Source organism: Pelmatolapia mariae, linkage group LG9 (genome assembly GCF_036321145.2).
Source record: "Pelmatolapia mariae isolate MD_Pm_ZW linkage group LG9, Pm_UMD_F_2, whole genome shotgun sequence".
In the NCBI taxonomy this organism is placed as follows: domain Eukaryota; kingdom Metazoa; phylum Chordata; class Actinopteri; order Cichliformes; family Cichlidae; genus Pelmatolapia; species Pelmatolapia mariae.
Window position 1 is genome coordinate 6,318,410 of NC_086235.1, and position 23,103 is coordinate 6,341,512.

General features: G+C 42.1%; 2 protein-coding genes across 6 annotated transcripts in view; both read right to left on the reverse strand.

The window, feature by feature from the left end:
- Positions 1-171: 171 nt before the first annotated feature.
- Positions 172-11,898, reverse strand: LOC134634935 (NLR family CARD domain-containing protein 3-like). 3 transcript variants are annotated; one of them, XM_063484402.1, is made up of 13 exons: positions 11,612-11,898; positions 10,650-10,754; positions 10,302-10,421; positions 9,993-10,097; positions 8,576-8,680; positions 8,229-8,348; positions 7,249-7,361; positions 5,352-7,140; positions 4,224-4,397; positions 3,739-3,912; positions 3,421-3,597; positions 3,047-3,220; positions 172-2,760 (listed from the first exon to the last, which is right to left on the reverse strand). In XM_063484402.1, exons 1-13 carry the CDS (start codon positions 11,719-11,721, stop codon positions 2,736-2,738), a joined length of 3,291 nt encoding a protein of 1,096 aa, XP_063340472.1. In that variant the 5' UTR covers positions 11,722-11,898; the 3' UTR covers positions 172-2,735. The 3 variants fall into 3 exon arrangements, with proteins under 3 accessions (XP_063340472.1, XP_063340473.1, XP_063340474.1); XM_063484403.1 differs by lacking the exon at positions 10,650-10,754; XM_063484404.1 differs by lacking the exon at positions 10,302-10,421.
- Positions 11,899-13,591: 1,693 nt separating this feature from the next.
- The window catches only part of rps6ka3b (ribosomal protein S6 kinase, polypeptide 3b), a 67,761-nt gene continuing 58,249 nt past the window's right edge, over positions 13,592-23,103 (reverse strand). For all 3 annotated transcript variants that reach the window (XM_063484413.1, XM_063484414.1, XM_063484412.1), the window contains 7 exons: positions 22,842-22,931; positions 21,658-21,816; positions 20,940-21,101; positions 19,096-19,172; positions 18,537-18,654; positions 18,271-18,411; positions 13,592-17,995 (listed from right to left, as the gene is read on the reverse strand). In XM_063484413.1, the coding sequence (XP_063340483.1) occupies positions 17,873-17,995; positions 18,271-18,411; positions 18,537-18,654; positions 19,096-19,172; positions 20,940-21,101; positions 21,658-21,816; positions 22,842-22,931 (870 nt within the window). In that variant the 3' untranslated portion in view covers positions 13,592-17,872. The remainder of the gene's footprint in view (positions 17,996-18,270; positions 18,412-18,536; positions 18,655-19,095; positions 19,173-20,939; positions 21,102-21,657; positions 21,817-22,841; positions 22,932-23,103) is intronic.

A 23,103-nucleotide genomic window follows, 5' to 3' on the forward strand; every position in this document is an offset into this window, starting at 1 on the left:
CTGCTGTTTTCTGTTCACATTTGTACTCTGGAAAGTGAGTGTGGATGAGTTTTTATACTGAAGGGGGTCAACAAGGTGCTTCATGTGTCACAGTTTTTTTATTTTGCTTTTTTTTTTTTTTTTAAAGTTCTTTAATAAAAACATTTATTGAGAACAACAAGCAGACAAAAAGCCAACAAACAACAAAACAGTTCACATACTTCAAAATCAAACATTCTGAATAAAAATCTCATCTCAGTTGAGATAAGCTAAATATTGCATCTTTCACAATAAACTGCTCCTGAGGTTCACGTTCTGTGAAGTCTGACTCTTTCACAAAGTTCAAAACTTTTTCCCATATTTTCTGTCTCAGATTATTTTTTATTCAAATGACAGGTGTAGTGTAAACATACATTTATGCCTTACACTTAAATGCTGTAAAAACTACAAAGATAAATATAAAGTAGACATTTGGCTGCATTCCCATAAATAAGGTTGTTTCCCGTTTTTAAAAAACAGCTTTTTTTTTAACAGCCTGTTTACGGAGGCCTCGTGTGACGCCTGGAGCTTTTTTCCTGCTCGACCGGCTCATTCCTCCATCACCTCATCAAACAGGACTAGCTGCCTCTGCTGCTGGTCAAGCACTCTTCGGATGCAAGCTGTGTTTCTAACTTTAGTCTGTAGCACCATGTTGGTGAAAGATGACAGGAGACTTTTTGTGCACGTTTTTACAGCAATAATAATGCATGTCATCAAAAATGGTTTTAAATATAATCAGAACAGATTTCTCTTGCAGCCAAACCCAACTACAGCAACCAGATGTTCTTTCTTTACTGATGATGGTTTTTTTTTTAATGTCCATGCACACTTTTCTGCTGTTTCTGCACTATTAATCTGAATTCAATAGTCTAGAAAAATGTATTTCTGGATGAGGGTTATTGAGTCTGGGCTGTCTCATGTATTTTTAAATTTTTGTATTGAAGGCACAAACGAGCATCAAGAAACAGACACAAAACAAGTTGTCAGAGGTAATACAATAAAACACAGTCAGTAGGTGACTATGTGGTAACGGTTATTTTAACATCAGTGAAAGACAAAACAACAACAATATCAACAAAAAAGACGCATGTTTCCTCCCTTTTTTCCATCTGTAAGTCTAATTTTCAGGTTATTATCAAACTTGAAATTACAGTTCAGTTTGGGCTCAGACTCGAAACGCGAAACACTGAGAAAATTATAAACTGACAACAAAAACACTTTGAACTCTAACCATAAACTGGAATTATGACTGTGGCAGGAACAAGCTTCCATACAACCCAGCTTTTGGGCATTTATAACAGGTGGCTCCTGTTAAATACTGCAGCACTGTGAGCACATTTCTGCTGCTACGCTTACTGTTTTCTTTCTTATTATGTTTACATTGCAAAAATAAATTTACTCTGGTGGGAGAGTGCAGATAACTTTGTTCTTTAACAGTAAAAAACAGTGAAAGTGAAAGTACAGATGCTTTGGTGCTGGTTTAGCTCACATGCCGTGTGGCCAGAAAGCAGTGGCCCGGGTTCAGGTCTGACCTGTGGCCGTTTGTTGTGTGTCTCTCTCTCTGCTTTCTGTCTGTCTTCACTATTCAATAAAGGCAAAAATGGCAAATAATTTAAAAGTACAGATACTGGTGTTTCTGATAAACTGATACTGGTGTTTGTAAACATTGTGTATTATAGTGCTCTGCTGAGTTCACAGCACCACAGGACAGTCCACCTTAACGGAGCTGAGACAGGTGACCTGGTTATGTCAGTTTTGAACCACGCTACATACAACAGGCTGATTTGGTATTTTAAGCTTATTTTAGTTTGCGATCCCAGCCAGGTCACCTGACATAAGATAAGATAAGATAACCTTTATTAGTCCCACGCGTGGGAAATTTGTTTAAGGTTAAAGGTTTTGTCAGATCAGATTTTTCTGTGTTTTTAAAAGGCCACAGACCATGAAATAAGTGAACATTTATCAACCATCATTATTATTGAGCTAAACGCAAACAACGGCAACAAACACATTCTATAAAATCACATCTCTAATCATCGCATCATCTGTCTAATGTCACCCAGTCGTCCCTGAGACCTGCAGCTGTTACCGGGCGGGATTTGAATGATGCCACCAATCAGGAAGAGAGTGAGTCACTAGGGCACCGGAGTTACTGGGCGGGATTTGTGCAGCTAATAGTTTATTTATTGACAAATATAGTCATATATATGTTGGTGGGAGATAGGCCAAGATCAACAGTGTTCAGGGACCCCGCCCCTCCCTGAGCCTGGTTCTGCTGGAGGTTTCTTCCTGTTAAAAGGAAGTGTTTCCTTCCCACTGTCACCAAAGTGCTTGCTCATAGGGGGTCATGAGATTGTTGGGGTTTTCTCTGTTCTCTTTGTATTATTGTAGGGTCTTTACCTTACAATATAAAACACCATGAGGCAACTGTTGTTGCGATTTGGTGTTATATAAACAAAATTGATTTGAATATTCTTTTGAAGAAATGTACAAACGGTGGATTTGATCCCAGACTGGATTTCCAAAGAGGGTTAATGAAGGAGCTTTAGAAAGGATCCCAGTGTATCGCAGCCTGTGTAGAAGGTTTGGTTTCTGAAAATGGTGCAGTCCACTCTGCAGCGCTGACAATCATCGCTGCTGGATGAATGCCTCCCCTCCAATCTACGTCCCAACAATATGGCCACAATCAGAGCGTCTCTGCACACGAGGACATACGTTCACTTACGCATCGGTGACTCCCACCTGAAAAGAGAAACAATTGAGATGATAAGTTAGTGTTTACAGAGACTCACGCAGTCAGCTGTCAGTCACTGATGCAGCACATAAACCACAATATAAATAGCAGCATAGCAGCTTCCTCAGCTCTCATGTTTCAAAGACTTGCATGCTTGACAAATTTAGTGTTAAATTTAATTAGAAAAGTGCCCTAAAGGGTGTAGAGTCTATAAAGAGGAGATCATGAGGAGGGGACTTCTATGACAGGCTGATTGGTGAGGCTGAAGCAGATTAATTACAACCTCCTACTGACCTGAACGTCTCCAGTCTGTAGTCTGGATTCTTCTGAACAGCAATCAGTGCGGTCACGTCATAATCCTTCAAGTAGTTGTTGCTCATGTCCAGCTCTCTCAAATGGGAGGGGTTCGACTTCAACGCTAAGATCAGAGGATAGCAGCTGTACCTCGTCAATCTGCATTCCCACAGCCTGAATAAAAAATAAAACAGGTTTAGAAAAACAAACTCCCGCTTCACAAAGTTAGGTGTTTGACAATAATGTGTTCAGAGAAGAAGAAAATTTAACATAGAGAAGTTTAGAAAACTGCAACGCAAAAACAAAAAAATAAAGGCAAATAGATGCAGTTATGATTCAAACTGAGCAAGTGGAAAATAAAAATGTTGACTGACTTTAGAATCTCCAGCCTGCAGTCTGGACTGCCCAGAAAATCACACAGGTAGTCCACACCATCATCCTTCAGCTTGTTGTTTCCAGACAGGTCCAGCTCCCTCAGATGGGAGGGGTTGGACTTGAGAGCAGAGACCAGATAACTACAACTGATTGATGACAATCTGAATCTCCGCAACCTAAATGAAAAATAAAGAGCACCTAAATAACATATTTTACAATCAAATCGTATTTTAGGTTTTAAGTGTGTTAACATTTCCTAATCCTGCAAACTGCCATTAACTGAAAAGCAGGAAACCAGAATAAAAGAAAACACTGACCTCAGAGCCTCCAGTCGACAATCTGGACTCTTCAGAAAATCACAAAGCAGCTTCACTCCTGAATCCTGCAGCTTATTGTCATTCAGGTCGAGCTCTCTCAGATGGGAGGGGTTGGGCATGAGAGCACAGACCAGAGAAGCACAGCTGGTCTCTGACAACCTGCATGAACTCAAACTGGAAACAGAATAAAACAGTTTAAGCTCCTGGTTGAGAACATTTAGTGTTCACAATCTCAAACCTTTTATTAAACGGAGAGTCAAACTATGTTATTGATGAGCTTGGGTTTGGCTCGATCTTCAGCAGGAAAAGACGAGTTCAGACTCTCACCTTACACTCTGTAGATTCAAATAAGCATCTATAGTCATTAGTGTTAGTCATTAACATATTAAGATATTAGATATTAAATTATATGTTTGTGAAAATCTGATCACTAAACACTTGGGGGAAGAAATATTATTATTTTTGAATTTAAAGTATGAACTGACTTCAGACTCTCTAGTTTACAGTTGTGACTTTTCAGTCCACCAGTCAGCAGCTTCATTCCTGAGTCTTTCAGGTAGTTTTCACTCAGGTCCAGATGTACCAGGTGGGAGGGTCTGGACTTCAGAGCTGAGGCCACGACTTCACAGTGAGTATCTGAGAGCTCACAGCCAGGGAGTCTGTCACACACATTAATACACAGACAACAAAATGTGTTACAATGCATTTATAGACCCCATACAGTCCGCAGTCTGCTACACTCCCACATCAGATTCCCCAAAGATATCGAGAGGCCATCTTTTTCAGGAAAATGTTATTGTCCACTGCGTTTAACGTGACTTTGGGGGTCTTCAAATTCATGGGCTGCGTCCTCCTGAGGCCGCATTTGTTGGCGTCACAGCGATGTGACAAAGGCTGTCTAAAGTCGTAGACTCCGACAAATGCGGCCGATAAATGCGTCCTCCTTTTCCCCAGATTTGAAGGATGGGTCGGGTGTATCCTTCGTGGCCCACCATATCCCAGAATTCCAATTTCCAACAATGGCGGCCGCTACTAAGTTTTAATATTAGTCTTTCTGGGTCACGAAATAAACTTTTAAGATATTTTCAGGTGAGAATGTAGCTGTGTAAACTTCAAATATCTGCTCGGTTTATCAAGATATCACATATTTGTAAAAGTGCTCCGACGTTTTTGGAGACGTCTGTTACCCACCAGCTCGATAGCTAGCTGGGAGCTCGAGGGTCACTAGAGCCGGCGAGAACAGCAAACCCGTTTTCAAACCCAGCGCGGTCTTTCGCTACTCAGGTTAAACATAAGTCACTTAGATAATTTTAAAATGTTATTCTTTGGCTTTTTTCAGTGTTTTATTTGTTCGTGAGTTAATTGGTTTGGCTGAGATTAAAGTTCGCTCACTTCTGGCCTGCCCGGCCTTCGAAGGACCCGGCCCATGTAGATTGCGAAGGCCGGGTCCTCAGGAGGATGCAGCACATGAATTTGGACACAGCTTTTGTCTACTTTTTATGGAGTTGAACTTACTGAACATACTGCCGTTAGTTTCATATCGGTACCAAATGATCCACTGGTAGAGTCAAATACTACGTTTGACTCCAAAAGAAATTTCCACCTGGACTTACCGAGCTTTTCTGCAGTTCCTCACAGCTGGGATCAATCTCAGTCGTCCCTCCAGTGATGTCTTGTACCTCTTCAAGTCAAGCTCCTCCAGAACCTCCTCTGACATCTGCAGCATGTAGGCCAGAGCTGAGCACTGGATCTCGGAGAGCTCCTTCTCTGATCTGTTCTCTGACCTCAGGAACTCTTGGATCTCCTGAGATACCGAGAGGTCGTTCATCTCTATCAGGCAGTGGAAGATGTTGATGCTTCTGTCGGGAGCGATTTTTGTTTTCTTCTCCTTGAGGCTGTTAACGGTTCTCTGGATGATTTCTGGAGTGATCTCTGCCTTGCCCAGCAGACTTCCTAAGATTTTCTGGTTGGATTCCAGAGTGAGGCCATGAAGGAAGCGAACAAACAGATCCAAGTGGCCATTTTTACTTTTGAGGGACTTGTCCATGACTCTGCTCAGAAAGACATCCAGAGATATGTCACTGTTTTTGTTGTCCCGCTTTGTCCCCGGGAATTGCTTCATCACCTCTATGTCCTTGTTGGTGTAACAGTGAAACATGTAAACAGCAGCCAGAAACTCCTGAATGCTCAGATGAACAAAGCAGTAGACTGGTTTCTCGAAGAGCACACACTCTCTTTTGAAGATTTCTGTACAAACTCCTGAATACACCAAGGCCTCATCGGGATCCAGACCACACTCCTCCAGGTCTTCTTGGTAGAACATGACGCTTCTTTTCTCCAAATGTTCGTATGCCAGCCTTCCCAGCTTCAGAAGAACCTCCCGATCAGCCTCTGCTACCTCCTGTGCCATCTCTTGTCCCTCATGATATTTGTGCTTCTTTCTCTTCGTCTGAACTAGAAGGAAGTGTGAGTACATATCCGTCAGGGTCTTGGGCAGCTCTTCCCTCTGCTCTGTAGTCAACATGTCTTCAAGGACTGTAGCAGTGATCCAGCAGAAGACTGGGATACTACACATGATGTGGAGGCTCCTGGATGACTTGATGTGGGAGATGACTCTACTGGACCGTTCTTCATCACTCAGTCTCTTCCTGAAGTACTCCTCCTTCTGCTTATCCGTGAATCCACGTACTTCTGTGACCCTGTCGACACATCTAGAAGGGATCAGATTGGCTGCTGCAGGTCTGGAAGTTATCCAGACGAGAGCCGAGTGAAGCAGATTCCCCTCGATGAGGTTTGTCAGCAGCTCGCAGACTGATGACTTCTGTGTAACGTCTGATATGACCTTTGTTATGGTGAAATCCAGTGAAAGTCTGCTTTCATCCAGGCCATCAAAGATGAGCAAAAGTTTACAGACGTCCAGGTTCTCCGCTGTGACCTCTAATTTTGGATGGAAAACGTGGAGCAGCTCCAGAAGACTGTACTGCTCATCTCTGATCAGGTTCAGCTCTCTGAATGAGAGCAGAACCACCACATTAATGTCTTGGTTTTCCAAGCCCTCTGCCCAGTCCAGAGTGAACTTCTGAACTGAGAAGGTCTTCCCAACTCCAGCGATGCCATTTGTCAGAACGACTCGGATATCTGTTTGTTGGTCAGGTAAGGCTTTAAAGATCTCGTGGCACTTGATTGGAGTGTCCTCGGGGATGATCTTGGAAGGTAACTCCAGCTGCCTCACCTCATGCTGCGTGTTCACATCTTCAGGCCGTCCCTCCGTGATGTAGAGCTCAGTGTAGATCCTGTTGAGGAGGGTTCCTTCGGTTTCATGAGTTCCTTCAGTCACATGTTCACATTTCCTCTTCAGTATGAGCTTATGATCATCTAAAACCTTCTGCAAACCACCATCAACTGAAAAGAGGGAAAACGCAATAAAAGAAAACTCTTAAATGTCTGAACAAGAAGATAAACTCCAGTTTTCAGAAATGAATCTACCAGCAAATAGATGCTCAGTCTTACTTGGTATCAAGCTGCTCTGACTGGCTGTCTGGACTCCAGCTGTGGTTCCTGAGTGGTCCCAGGAGGACAGCTTTGATGAAGCAGACCAGTCCCCGCATGAAGTGAAGCACTGCCTGCAGAAGTGTCATAAATATCAAAGTTTATTAACATGCTGGCTTACAGAAAAATATCATTATTGACTCATATTTAAATACAACACCTCTGTTGGGTATTTGTGCTTTAACAGAATCACACATGTAAATGAGGTAATGATTAGTAAAGTGATCCATGTTGGATGTGCCTACCCTCACCAACAGCTTTATGTTATTGGTTTTGATTTGGCAGGATTATTGAAAGAAAATCAAAAACTGTTGTACAGTCTGACTAATCACTGACACTATGGTCCCTGCTACAGAGCAGAGGAACCCTCTGGCTTTTTATCAGTGCACCGGAGCTAGCAGCTACAACAGTGCATCTGTGCATGGGTAACTTCCACATCTGTTAAAGCACCATTAATGCTGGATAGTAGCTTTTAGGACAATATATGCTGCAGCTGAGACAAGTTTTTAAAAAGGCCAAACTACAGTTTGTATACCGACAGGACGACTCTAAGCTTTAGCAAAAGACTGCTAGACCAAACTAAAAAGTCAGAATGTATAAGGAGAAAAGTTACATTCAGGCCTTTATGTCTTGGAGACATAATTGAATTGTATCCTGCTTCATGTATACAATAACAATGAAAATAATGTTTTCACAGGACTCTATGCAGACCTTTGACAATCTAAGTACACCCTTACTGCTTCCATAGGGATTAGGAGGGTACGTATCATCCAGGGGCTTCCAAACAAATGCACTTCATTGAATAATCAAATGTGAACATCTCTATAAAAGCAAAAGCTTAGACAGTTTGCTAATACGATTGGACAATGGACAAATAAATGTGAACAGTTCTGTGTTGTAATTAACATTAACAACTATTTAGAGAAGAAGCGGTCTCTTACTCTGTGTGTGAGGGTCTGGGTTGATTCCTTAAGTCTGGAGGGGCATCTCTGGATATGTCACTCTTCATAGACAGCCAGTCGGATACTGGAGACACCGCTCTCTGTCTGTGCTGCCCACCTCTGGAAACAAAGATAATAAACTGGAACCTTCCTATTTTTATATTAGATGCACACAGAACTGCAAGAACTCCTTTATTCATGAGTTTAAGTTGATGCTCATTAAACAAGTTTCTCTTTTTAGTCCAATAAACGTCATCACTGAAGCTTTGCTGTGTTCATGGGAATGCATTCTAAGTTTTCAACATGAATCACCTTCACCTCTGTTTACAGCACAAACTGAGTCTTACTCTGTGTGTGAGGGTCCGGGTTGATTCCTTAAGTCTGGAGGGGCTTCTATGGAAATGTCACTCCTCATGGAGAAATAATCGGATCCTGGAGACGCCGCTCTCTGTCTGTGCACAAATGTAGAATAAATCACAAATTGCTCTTATTGTGTCAGAATCAGATTAAAAGGACTAAAGCAGAGGTCCCCAACCCCCGGGCCACGGACCGGTCCCAGTACGTGAGTCATTTGGTACCAGGCTGCGAGAGTTGAGGCTCGAGTGTGAAATTTATGGTTTTCAGTGTTTTTATCGTCATTTATTTATCGTTTTTATGGGTAACTTGGTTTCCCTGGGTCTTTTCCCATGTCTTATGAAAAAATCTTCTTTTTTTTGGTACCGGTACTGGTTTTATTTTGTTGTATTTATCCGTGACACCTTAAAGGCCGGTCGGTGAAAATATTGTCGGACATAAACCGGTACATGCCTCACTGCACAGGTCTCAGAGAGATCATTTTTAAGACAGGTAGGATCTCAGCCATGACAAAATAAATTCTGTAACTCTAATAAAATGTTCTGGCCTATGCAATGAAATACAGTGATCCATAGTGTCAAAGGCAGCACTTAGATCTAGCAGTAATAAAAGTAAAGTGCGATCATTGTCTGCATTTACCAACAGATCGTTTACCACTTTGATTAAAGCTGTTGATTTGGTCTAAAAGCAGACTGAAATGGCTCAAACAGATTGTTTGTTGACAGATGCTCAGCAGGCTGCTTAAAAACAACTTTTTCAAAGACCTTAGGCAAAAAAAGGTGTGAGGTGGGTCTATAGCTCGCACCAACAGCTCTAAAACTGTGTAAAATGTAAATCAGCCCAATCCCCTTTACATCACAGTACAAAGACAACATCCTCAAACTGGAAAATAACTCCTCATTTTGAATTTTATCTCAAAGTTTGGGGGCTAACCAGATGTGCCTGCAGCCACGTGAACAGAAAAACAGGAGAAAGAAGGTTTTCATTTCGAGTGAGTATCTGATTAAACGTATGTGTAGTTTCTCAGCCATCCAGGTCATGGTAGTTTAGGAGCTTGAAGAGAAGGCAACAGGACTTCTTTAAGTTTTTTTATGGAGATGTTTCACCTCTGATCCAAGAGGCTTCTTCAGATCTGCAGCATATTCAGTTTTTTAAGGGTTTATAAGGTGTAAAGTATCAGGTCTACTACAGATCCCAGAAGACCTCCAGTGTGTGTGAGGAACACTCCTCATTTACATGAACAAATGTAATCTATCAGACAGATATAACTCAAATATAATATATAATATATATATATATATAATCAATAAAAAGTTTCCTGGGATAGAGAGATATATGTGAACTAATAGTTCTGCTTTAAAAAACATTCTTCGCTCTGAAAGCTGACCATCAGAGGAAGCGGTCTCTTACTCTGTGTGTGAGGGTCCGGGTTGATTCCTTAAGTCTGGAGGGGCATCTCTGGAAATGTCACTCCTCATGGAGAAATAATCGGATCCTGGAGACGCCGCTCTCTGTCTGTGCACGAATGTAATCTTATTGTGTCAAAAATCAGATTAACTGGACTAAAGTTCAGGATTTCTTTAGTACAACTTGAATGTTGATTTAATAATTCATAACTAATCAATAATAGAGCATTACATCTGAACTAATAGTTCTGCTTAAAAAAGCGTTGCTGAAAGTTAACCATCAGGTCTGTTCACAGATGAAGTGGTCTCTTACTTTGTGTGTGAGGGTCCGGGTTTATTACTGAAGTATAGAGGGTCTTTCCTGGAGGAGTCACTCTTCATAGACAAACAGTCGGATACTGGAGACACCGCTCTCTGTCTGTGCTGCCCACCTCTGGAAACACAAAGATAATAAACTGAAACCTTCCTGTTTTTTATTAGATGCACACAGAAATGCAAGAACTCCTTTATTCATGAGTTTATGTTGATGCTCATTAAACAAGTTTCTCTTTTTAGTCCATTAAACGTCATCACTGAAGCTTTGCTGTGTTCATGGGAATGCATTCTAAGTTTTCAACATGAATCACCTTCACCTCTGTTTACAGCACAAACTGAGTCTTACTCTGTGTGTGAGGGTCCAGATTGATTCCTTAAGTCTGGAGGGGCTTCTATGGAAATGTCACTCTTCATGGAGAAACAGTCGGATCCTGGAAACGCTGCTCTCTGTCTGTGCACAAATGTAGACTAAATCACAATTGAATTGTAAAGTGTAAATTTAAAAAAGTGGAATGACTTGCAAATCTATCTATTTTTTTTAATTCACAGTAGAACACAGTAGAAGGATAAACATGGCCCTGTGGCAACTTAGAGACATGTTGCTGCTGTCAAATTAAGAATTAGCTCATTTTTTTAAAGATTGTAGCTTTCTTCAGGTTAAACATCTGATGTGTTTTATATAATTTGTTGTGAACAGTCGGTGAGCTATGGAGGGTCTCGAGTGTCAGTAAAAGAATTTAATTTTAATCTGTCCACAACCTAAAGTGATTTCCACGTCTCCTCGTCACGCTACTTGGACCTGAGTTAATGTTTAAATGGATCAAGTTTAAAGCTGAGCTGCAGTGTAAAGTTCAAAGGACTCTAACATGCAGATGTTACATTAACGACAGCGCAGAGCAGCGGTGCAGCATTCCTCTTGGCTGATATTCAGCATCCGTGCTGGTTTCTGCTCTTATATGTTTTAAGTTGTTGATCGATCTCAATCAGCCGCTCCTCTGGTAATGTCTCTGACCGGAGTTGTCAAATTTAGGTTAATTGAAAAATATGGCAAAAAAGAGAGGCAGAAAATAATTTTGTGCAAAGTTAATTTCCTGCAGTTAAAGTTTTTTTTAGTGGGGACATTTTTTCCCTAAACATGTTAAATTTCTGCACTTCGTAGGAGCTGTTTTAAAGTCCACGCATGTTTCTATGTGCGTAAAATACGCCGATGTTTTTCGTGCAGCAGTGAAGTGGAGCTGATCTGACACACAGCAGGATTTTCTCCTTCCGGGTGCAGCAGCATGAGCATGGGCAAAAACCGGGTCTTACTTTAGATCCCAGGCTCCGGGGTGATCGCTGAGAGCCCAAGGATGATGTTTGGGGTGTTTTCTCTTCAGAGGCGGGCAACTTCGGTCCTCTTCTTCCGCCAAATCACTCATGTTCCCTCAGTCTGAGAGTGAAAGAAGGACACGTGTCAGTTTCGGGAGCGAAACAGCTTTTTGAATCCTCCGCCTGATGAAAAGCTCCGTCTTTGTTTCCCTGCTTCACCCACGGAGACACTCTGACAGCAGAATAATGATCACTATGTTGAGATCACCTTGCTTCGCTCCTTCTGCTCCTCTGTCGGCTCCAAAATGGAGTCCAGCACTTTCACTTTCATTTCTCCCGGAAATGGAGCTGCCCCTCTCCTCTCCAGTTTCTGGAAATGACTACATCTGTCAAATTAATACCTCAAACATGAATATTTAATAACAATCCTCCAAAATCGGACTAATGACATGAAATATGAGGAGGGACTCTCAGCAGTGGTGGGGGGGGGGGGGGGTATTTAAACATGGATGCAATCTGAGGTGATGGAGATGTTGATCTGGTATAGTTTTGGTTCTGTGGGCAGGTGCCGAGTCCATACCAGCTCTGACATCTGCAGGTGGATGCTGCGTTAACTACGGACCCGTTGACCTGCCACCATCAGCACCATCGTCATCACACACTACAGTAACCTCACACTGGACTTCAGGCACCTTGGCTTCTCCTTTCCTTTTCCAGGCTCCAGATAAGGGGTGTCAAACATAAGGCCCAGGGGCCAGAATCAGCCTGGTAAAGACCCCAGTAGAGCCCAGTGGGCAGCTTTGGAAAACGTGAAGGATGGTTTCAAATGTAGTGTATAAGCTTATTTTAACACTTCCCCCATGGCCATGCTTACTACGCATAGTAATTTAGTAGCAGATAAACAATTAAATGACATAAAAGTTCAATTTTTTCACTTTCTACTAAAGAAATTTCAGTTTAAAATAAGTTAAAACAAATAATAATAAACCCTTGTTAACAAATATTTCCTGTTTTATAACTACAGTACTATACTTAGAGTCCAAGCACCAGATTTTTATTCTATTTTAAACATGTATTTCTTACAGTTTAATCCCAAAGAGTCGTGCTGACAGATTTGTTCACCATGTAGAGAAACTGATGCGTACGGCTGACACTGGACGTCTTATGTTAAGTTAAAGACTCACAGAAAGAAGAGTTTCACTGGTTGGCCCTCCGGTGGCCCACAGTGTTATGAGTTTGACATCCCTGCTCTGGGAGCTTTATCTTATTAATGATACGCAAAATTCACTTTCATCTGAAGACAGGACTTTGGACCTCCGAGCAACAGTTGAGTTGAGTTCTTGGCTCATGAGCGGTTTGACATCAGGACTGCGACAGCTGTGCATGGTGGCGACGTCGTCCTCAGTCCACTCCATCTGCAGCTCTCCAAAGTCTTTGAACTGTGAGGTGGGCAGAACGATCCGGACATCGAACACAACACACTGGAATCAGCATCAGATCCATACTTTGCTTCTGTCCTCTAAGTTCAGCATGCAGCCCCCTGAATTGTGTTAAATAAAGTAAAAAGTAAAAAATGTTCCTCAAACATGCACTATTATTATCCTACAGCACATTGAACCAACAGGAGCTGACCCAGCTGCTCCACAGGCACATTTACATTCCAGGTCTGCAATAAACTAACAGGCACTTTTTGCTGTGCTAAAGTAAAAGTCACACTGATTTAATGGCCATTAAAATGTGTTACCAGGGATTAGCTGTCAGCTGTGTGTGGATGAAGACGTGCCTGCTTGGTTTGGTGGAGATGCCACTTCCTGCTCTCTGCAGTATAATTTTTAGCTGAGGTTATCATGTTTTCAAATTTAAATTCAAGTGTCCAGAGTCTCTGCTGTCAGTTGTAACAATGTGAAAGTGAGAACATTTTTTTTTAGAAAGTACTGACGTAACAGCTTCAGGCAGATCAAAGCACGACACTCGTTTGACTGATTATTGTTTTTATTGTTTTTAATAGAAAGTCCAGCTCTCGCCGCAGGTACAAAAACTGAGAGCTGGCGTAGCAGCAGGGCTGACTGCGTCTCCGACAGGATCAAATCAGAGAGGAGAGGAAGAGGAGTGAGGATGAAGAGAGAAGAAAGAAAGCTATACCTCTGGTCATAAAGGGGGAAAACAAAATCAGCGTTTCATGTTTCATCATCCCAGAGCTGTACATGGATAGACGAGGAAGAGATCAACACTTACATATATATATATTCAATAATTATATATAAAACATAAAGAAAATCTGCATTTTATCCCTTTATTCTCACAGACACTCAGACGACCACAGAGAGGAAGAAGTTTCTAATCATTAACCCGCAGAAGCAAGAAGCTCAGTGACTGTGGAAGATCATCTCCACCAGGAAAAGATGAACACGGACAAAGACTGGCCACGATTTCAAAAAATGTTCCCGACGGAGTAAGAAATGTCTCAGTGAGTTAAAAATATCAGATAACAGGTGGAAATTAATTCAGACATAAAAGTCTAAAAATGTCATAACAGAGATGAAAAGTTCATTTCAAAGATTTGTGTTTGAGTTTAAAATAAGCTTTTTAATGAAAAATGACTTTTCAATGTAAGATGAATACAAATGTGTATTTTAAAAACAACTTCTCTTATAATTTGATTTGTGTCATACTTATCATTTTATCTCATAATTGTTTAAATCTCAACTAGAAAAATGGAATTTGGCTTTGAATCAAACTTTTTATTCACATTTTCCACTTTTGTCTTTCAAAATCTGACTTTACCTTTTAATATTTCACATTTTAATCTCATATTTAATCTCTAAAATGTTATGTTGAAACTTTGTCTCACTATTATTTTTTATAAAATCTGGACTCCTTATATTATAATTTCATCTTTAACACGTGACTCTGTCATTTACAAGCTTTTTAATGTCACGTTCCAGCATTTTGATCTAAAAGTTGGACTTAATTAGGGACAATTTACTTCTAAATTTCCAGTTTCTATTTTAAAACTGGACTTTTTCTCATAATTTAGAATTTTTTAATTGGAACCTCAATCTGAACATAAATGATTTACACCATTAAGCGACTTGAACATGATTTTTTTTATGTTTCTTTTTGTTTTTCTTCTGCTGGTGGAAAATGAGCTCCCACAGTCTGAGTTTGCCCGTCGACACAGTTCCCGAGTGCTTTTTGCTTTATGTGACGATCACTTGTTTGCAGCAGAGGCACACACAGAGAGGGCGGAACGTAACGGCCCTGAATGCCGAACACTGCGGACACGAGGAAGCTTCGGAGGAATTTAACAGGCCGTAACAACGTCTGGCAGCGACGTCGGCGCTCGTATCGATCCAGGATGTAAAATCAGTGAGCTGTGATGATGAATGAAGGACTTGAAGTCCAATATTGACACAATTAATCAGATATTTGTTCTTGAAAGTGTTTCATTAGGGCCCCAAAGATCTTCAGATTAACGAGATATTAAATGTAGAAAAGATGGACATGTTTGTATTTTAGTGGCTGGAACTGATTCTTTTCACAAAGATCGTCCACAATTTTCAGTGAACTGACCCTTTCACTGATTTCTCCACCACTGGACCTCCGACTGCACGCCCAACGTGGTAGTTTCGACTCCTGCGCACTGCTGGAATGTTCTGAAAACTGTTTTTTTTTCTCAGATTTTTAAAGGGTTCGCTGACACAAAAACAGGAAACGCACCAACGCCAGCTCACCTGGCAGAAACAGCGCCACAGCAGTCGAGACAGAAGAGTCTGACTCCAAAAAAAACACGTCGAGAAGTAAATGTAAGACTTCTAAATCATAAAATAAACATCAGCAAAGACGAAAACAAGGATTCAGGTTTGGAGTTGAACTCGTTTCCATATCAGGTCTGATAAACACCTCTCTGTGCCTCGCTCGCCTTCTTCCACTCACACTTGTGTGCTTTGTTTTTAATATTTGTATGTACACCCCCTCCTTGTGGACGTATAAAAATGCATTGTCTTGATTCATAGAAACCTGAGTTGCTCGACATGTTTTGTATTTACAGTTCTGCTGCACGTAAGGAGGAGATCAGCCGGCTCATACAGACGTCGCGTGACCATCGGTGGAGGCGAGAAATGCCTTTTTCACCTGTCAGCCTCATTTACAGGCAGGCAACACATCATTTTAGTTTGTGTTTGTGAAGGAAGAAGGAGAAAACTCAGAGTTAAAGCTGCTTCTGTGGCCTCTTCTTCTGCTTTACATTTACTGGCACATCCTAAAGCTGCAGAGGAGAGGAGCTTTAAATCAGAGGTGCTCAGCCCTGCTCCACAAACACCTGATTTTACTGATGTTTCAGGGTTTTATCAGCAGCTCACTTGTTAGTAAGCTGTCTGATCACGATCAGAAGTTCAGATAAAGTTAATTATTTGGATATTTTACATTTTTATTTAAGCTTTAGTGCTAAAATTTGAAATCCCAGCTGCTCATAGGCTCAAGCTTTGCCTCCAGTCTCCTGAGGAGGAGGAGTGAGCACCGCCCTTCATCACATTAAGATCTTTAAAAACCAGATTAAAGAGTAAAATAACAGGACAATAGTGTTAAATATCAGACCAGAGTGTCCAGGAGACGTTATACTGATGGCAAAAACTACTCTGGGAGGAGTGTTTCAGAGGCGCAGCCCTCCCGTGGCCACCAGGGGGCAGCAAAAGCTCAACATGTGCAGCTTAAAATTGATGCTGGACAAAAAAAATACTGTTACAAAGACAGAGTGGGCTCTTTTCTGCTCCAAGTGTTGTTTCCACACTTGTATCACTCTTCCGTGATTTCCTGGATCTCTGTTTGTTCAAAGAATAAATCCGATCATGTTTTTCTTGCTGTCAATAAATCCCAACAAACACTGATCCTAGTATCTTATGGGATTTATTGGCAGTAAGAAAAAGTATCTGGAGGTGTCGTTAAGTTTGCTGACTGGATGATTGAACGAGCCCACCGTCAAACACTCTGGACTAGAACACGGCTCAGATGTTTGTTCTTTGCTTTGTTGTTGCACATTAAAGATAAAATACTGGATAGCGGGTCTCTCTTTGTCCGACAAAAACAACACAGGCTGCAGACTGTTGCAGCGTGTTACTGAAGGTTAAATAAAATCGATTTAACTCACTTTTCTTAAAGAAATGGCAAATTTATGAGAAAAAACGTTTGTGCCACTGTGTGTGACGTGATTACAGAGCATGGATACGCATCATGTTTTTGTCTGGGGCCACACGGAGCCAACGAGGTATGCATTTAACAAAAGTGGAAAATTTAATGAAATTTTCTACTTTTGTTTTTCAAAATGTGGAATTTTTTCAGATTAACTGGCGAGGTGTTTTCTTTTTTTCTGGTAAATTTGCCATTTTTTCTTACTAATCTTCACATTTTTTCCCCTCATAAAATTATTTATTTATTTTTCTAATCAATTTGCAAAACTCTTTTTCAGGTAAAATTGGAATTTTTCCCATCAACATTTGCTGTTTCATTTCTCTTAATTTTGTCATTTTCTGTTCATAAATTTAGGACTTTAAGCTAAAAAGACTTTTGCTCAATTTTATGTAATTTTTGACCTCCAGTGACCCCAACACGCTGCTTTAGCTTTTTGGATTTTAAAATCATTTGTAAGGCTGAGGCTGCTCCGCCCGTCGGGCTGAATGTTAATTGGTGATTCCCACCGTCTGTCCTTTTCTGCAGACGCCGTCATCTCTCAGGCTACTTGAGGTTTAAATGCAGGATCTACAGCTACGCAGAACCATGACCACAGTATGATAACAAAGACTCTAGCTCTTTAAATGCATACCTTACATTACTTTGTTCCTATGATTTCCCCCGTCTGGAGTAAATAAATACAGTACTTTTATCTTCCTGACGCGCACTCGCCCTCTGGGTCTGCGAGCTAGCGCTGATTGTCCAAAGCAAAAAGAGAAAAGAAACGTAGGGCTCGCCCTTTAAGGTTTTCTTTACAGCTGAGTCCAGCTGCTGAACAGTGATGCTAAAGCTGAGACTCTACGGTAAGACAGCAGAAGAGATCCAATCAGAAGAGCCCGCAAAGGTGAAGGAGAGATCGAGGAGGGAGGGGGGGCGGCCTCTGTGCTCCTATTTGGCGTTAGCGGTTCCCAGGTCCATCAGTAGTCTGTCCCGCCGGACCAAAGTGAGGGAGAGGGAAGGTCCGGCGGAGGTCAGATCGAGGTCAGAGTTGACGGGAGGAGGAAGAAAAGAAGGAGGCGGAGGAGAAAGAGGAGGTCACAGAGCGGTGGAAGTGATCTTCTTCAACCCCCGCCGCTGGGCCAGAGTGGAGCAGCCCACCGGCTCTAGGACCGGGGGGACATTCCTGTTAAGGGCAGAGTAGGTGGCCGCCATCGCACCCTGTAGGAGGAGCCAGAATACAAATCGATTAATCAATCAACCACTGACGGATAATAGAGATGGATGGATGGATGGATGGATGGATGGATGGATGGATGGGTGGATGGATGGGTGGATGGGTGGATGGATGGATGGGTGGATGGATGGATGGATGGATGGATGGGTGGATGGATGGGTGGATGGATGGATGGATGGATGGATGGGTGGATGGGTGGATGGATGGATGGATGGATGGATGGGTGGATGGATGGGTGGTTGGATGGTTGGATGGTTACCTTGACGAGGTGTGGTGCGTCCTGTCTGTTGAGGGTGTATTTGGGTAGCTGGTCTCTGTGCGTCACCCATGGGTGTCTGAGGACTTGCCCCGCTGTCAGCCGCTGGTGGGGGTCGACGTGCAGCATCTTAGACACCAGGTCCTAAAGGGTCAGAGGTTACAAATGAACTCCGGGTCACCATGGCGATCACAGAGAGAAGGTGAGCGGCTCACTTCAAGAGGAGCTACTTTTCTGTGTGTTTGTTAGGGAACAGTCGGTGTCCCCACCTTAGCTTCAGTTGAGACAGAGTTCCAGTATCCTCCGCTGAGCGAGAACTTCCCGCTGCCGATCCGAGCCAAAATTTCCTCCGGGGTGTCCTCTGGACCGTTAGCAAATGGAGTGAAACTGGAAGGACAGAGCAAAGGGGATGATATGCAGAAAGTGTAAGACCTGCAAACATCTAGAACAGATGAAATAACAGGCATTAATTTCACACAGACAGTGTAAACACATCAAAATTATTTCAGTGTGAGATCATCACTCGTTGCCTTGATGACATTTGTTTTATAAGGAATTTAATTTTGCCTTCTCAGTGAGTCCTTTCAGATTGACTCGAGAGCTTTCATGAACACCGCATCTCATCAGGAAATACCACCAGCTCACCTTCAACCAGCTATGGTTAGCAAACCACCTGATAACCATTAACCATCATTGTTGGCGCTTCTTTTACTTTTTGTAACAAAGAAGCATCTTTGACAAACTGATGTCAGGTAAAGAAAAATTGAGAAGTTTTGATGTTAAATTAAGTTTCTTAGAAGCGATGAGTAAAGTCTCTGTGGCTGTTACCCTGTTAGCATCGTGTAGAGCAGGACTCCGAGACTCCAGATGTCACAGGCTGCATCATAACCCTGCTTCTTCAACACCTGCCAGGAACAAAAAACACCAGTTTCAAGCAAAAGTAACTTCCTGCCTTCTCCTTTCTCTGCAACAAAAAGAGCGTCAACACCTTCCAAATGATCAAGATTACACCTCTCACACATATATTTATATTCCCTACACTTGGCAGCTGTGTAATCAGGGCTGTCTGAACATGCTTTGTCTTTGAAGGACTGTTTGGTTCAGGCTTAGTTACACAACGATGACGCACAGGTGCAAACAGGTGCAGACAGCAAAAGAATCACTTTTAAGTGTTTATATGGAGAGTTGTGTAAAAAAAAAAAGGAAGAAGCCGTCAAAAGAATCTGTTTGATCTCATTAAAAAGCCATTTTATGGAGCAGGAAGCTAGCTAATAAATATTTTATACATTGTGGATCTTGCATGTTGTCATGTGACCTCCAGACTTCCAAAACAACCTGAGTATTTTGGATTCAGTGCATCTTCTTCTGCTCGTTTAATCTGACGACCTTCTTGATGCTAAATTGTGAAGCACTTGAATTATTGTTCATGGTGAATTTCGATGTTTCTCTACAGCAGAAGAAATTTACCCAAAACTTTACATGCGTGACGAGAGACCAGGCGCCTACGTGCCAATACTGCCTGAGAGACACAGCGCCATCTGGTGGCAACAGGAAATCAGCATTTTGCAGCATTTGTATTGTCCATAAGTATTTTGATGACTGAATGTCAGTATTTCAGCTTTAATCGCAGAGGTTAACTGTTGCGTCTCATCCTTGTGGAGGTGCTGTGCTAATCTTCTCTGTGTTGTTTCTGATTTTGCGTCCCCGCTTGTCAAATCGAGCACAAACTGAAAGACTGAAGAAAGGAGGAGGAAAGGAAACGTCTCAACAAGGAGACACAGACAGACACAGATGGGGCAGATCCTCCTCTCAGGATGAGGAGGAGTAACAAGTGTGTCATTATCCAGATACATATGGACCTGAATGTACAGCTCCATGATATGTAATTAGTCCCGACCTTAAGACATCCACACGCACACAGCTTCAGCTGCACCTCGACCGCCTCGATGTGCTCGTAGCTGCTGAGTGTTCACTGTGTCTAAACAGACGCAGTGAACACTCGGTAAAAAGAAAAAGCTAAAGATGAGATTAATTATAGTTATCATGGATTCTTTAGTCCACAATAGTCATGCAGGAAAACTCTGATACTGTAACAGCTCTAAGAGAAACAACAGACTGGCTGGTGTTGTGTACCTGTGATTATTCCACAGGTAAACAGCATCAGGGTTAGTTTGCATGTATCAGCAGATAAGTTCATAAATCTTTACAGAGATTTTTCTATGAGTTGAACAGTGTCAGCAGAAACAGTCGATAGTTTTTGAACACTTGTTCAGTTTTAAAGGACAACAGCTGACTGTGATGAAGACGCAGGAGTGTCAAAACATTAGTCTGTTCACACAACTGAAGGCTGTGAATTAATCAGCGTGCTCCGGTCCCTTCTGTCCTCGCAAAGTTTGCTGTCCTCGAGCTGAGGGGCACCTGACGGAGCCGCACTTTGATGGGAGACTTTTGACTTTTCTTTTGTTCAACGTTTGTTTTAAATGTATTAAATAACTGCAGAAGCATCAGACAAAATATGGGAAGGAATTCTGAACCTCATGAAAATGAAAGTTTAAGTAAAAAGGTGCTAAAATGGCAAATCTGTGGTGTAAAGTCCTACAGACCAAGCACGATGATGACAGGAAATAAAACATAATGGTTAAAAAATAAAGGAAGAAGGAACCCTGACATACCTCGGGGGCGACGAAGTTGGCGGTGTAACACGGCGTCATGAGCAGGCCGTTCTCCGCTCTCAGCTGCTTGGCGAAGCCAAAGTCGCAGATCCTGATGGACTCGGCGTTCCCGCTCTCGTCCACGTACAGGATGTTACTGGGCTTCAGGTCTCTGTGCACCACCTGTAAACCCAGCAGGGCGACAGAGTCACGGAGGTCGACTACAGCAGGTTTTTTCTCTCTTGACCTCGAACGTACGACTGCTGGATCGGAGCTATTATACAAATTTGACTAAACCTACTGAAGACATGGACACAAAGAGCTTTGCTACCACATCAAAGAATTAGTAACCATTTATTGTTTTACTGGCATTCTTTATTTGTACCTTTTGATTGTTGCATGATGTAAAAATGGGCTTATTTCATATTTAAATCAGTTTCTTCTGTCAATATTCGTTTGTTGTGGAATGGACGCTGCACGCTCATATGTTAGCAGCCTGCTTTATCCTCCTTTTTAGCTCTAACGGGGCTTTAATTTACTGGATTAACATCATATTAAATGGGACTTAAAGTGACCAAGTCCCCAAACTCATAAAGAACATTTTTAATTTGACACAGCGGAGAGGCTCTGATCTATCACAGCCAAACACCAGCACATCTCCACAGAAAGACGCGCTCGAACATTTTGTGTCCATCTCTTTGTTTTACTGCTGCTCTTAAAGGCCTCTGGAGAAACGCACCCCTTGCACGTGCAGGTACTCCACGGTCTTGGTGATGGTGTAGAGAACAGCGCTGGCTTCCCGCTCGGAGAAAAACTTCTGACGGAGGATTTTGTCCAGCAGCTCGCCTCCCTTCATCAGCTCCGTCACCAGGAACACCGACCGGCCGTCGTCATACACCTACGACACGAAAATAAACCAACCCACACGTAAATCGGCAGCGATTTAGTCACAGAAATCGCCTGTGAATTTATTTATTCAGCTCTTAAAATTAAAAGCAAAAACAAATATGCGGAACTAGATGTTTATAAGTGCCTCCAACATCTGCTGCAGAATCACCAGCATGCAGGTGTTCAGTGCGGTCTCTAAGCTCTGTTTCAAGTGGAAAACCATCAATTTAGATGAAACCATCATTAGTTACTGGATCAAATGCAAGCGGGGGCATTTTCACCCAGCAGCATCATCAGGACGATATTTTTAACTCTAATTAGCAGTGAGTCACAGAAAAAATGAAATCATTAGCATCACAGCATGCAAATTATTATTTTTGTTTGTCCGACAGCAACTTGGAAAAGCTCGCCAGATATTCAGGTCGAGCCCAGAGGTGGGAAAGTGGCCCTGGATGAGTCACGCGGCAGCTTCACTCCATATTAACAAAGACTGAGGGTGATTGTCACAATAAGAGTTTAACGTTAAAGGAGCATTCTGTACTTAACCTGTGCAAATTTAACCAAAATGTTCACCACCAGGGGGCAGCTTGTCCTAACAGGTTACAGGTGCCTCACTGCTCCACCTTCTGGTACAAACTGGCATTGCATGAAATTACAGCCCAGCCTGGATTCATTACAGTTGTTTCTTCACATCTGCTGTTTGCGTAAAGAAATCCTGCACGGCTTCAAACTACTCTTGAACACAGGAGGACACACTGAGCACCTTTAAATCATCGTTGGTGTCACGACAACAACAACACTGATGGTTTGTGTTCCTATAACTGATGTGATGCTTAATATCAAATGTTGGTGTAGACGTGGTTCTTTAAGTATGAAACAATATATTTATAAATATGTCAGGATACCTTTGGGCTTGATGGGGGAGCTGCACTTGTTAAATAATGTTAAATAAGAAAATAACCATGAGACTGAAGAGCCTGGTTAAGTTTAGCAGCAGATTTAGAGCAATTAAAAACTCTGCTGGGAGTGACTCACGTCTTTGAGGGTGATGATGTTGGGGTGCTGCCCGTATCTCAGCAGGATCTCCACCTCCTCCGTCGGGTCTCTCTTGGACTTGTTGATAATCTGCCACAGAGACAGTGCTTTGAATATAAAGTGTTTTTTTTTTAAGTATTTTAAAGTTTAAGACCTTTTAAATCCCACACACTGACACAAAGTTTCAGCAGGACTGTGGAGCCTGTGAAAAACTAAGGACGCCCGCACTGAGGAAAGGAAATAAGAGAGGAAGCAGCAGGCA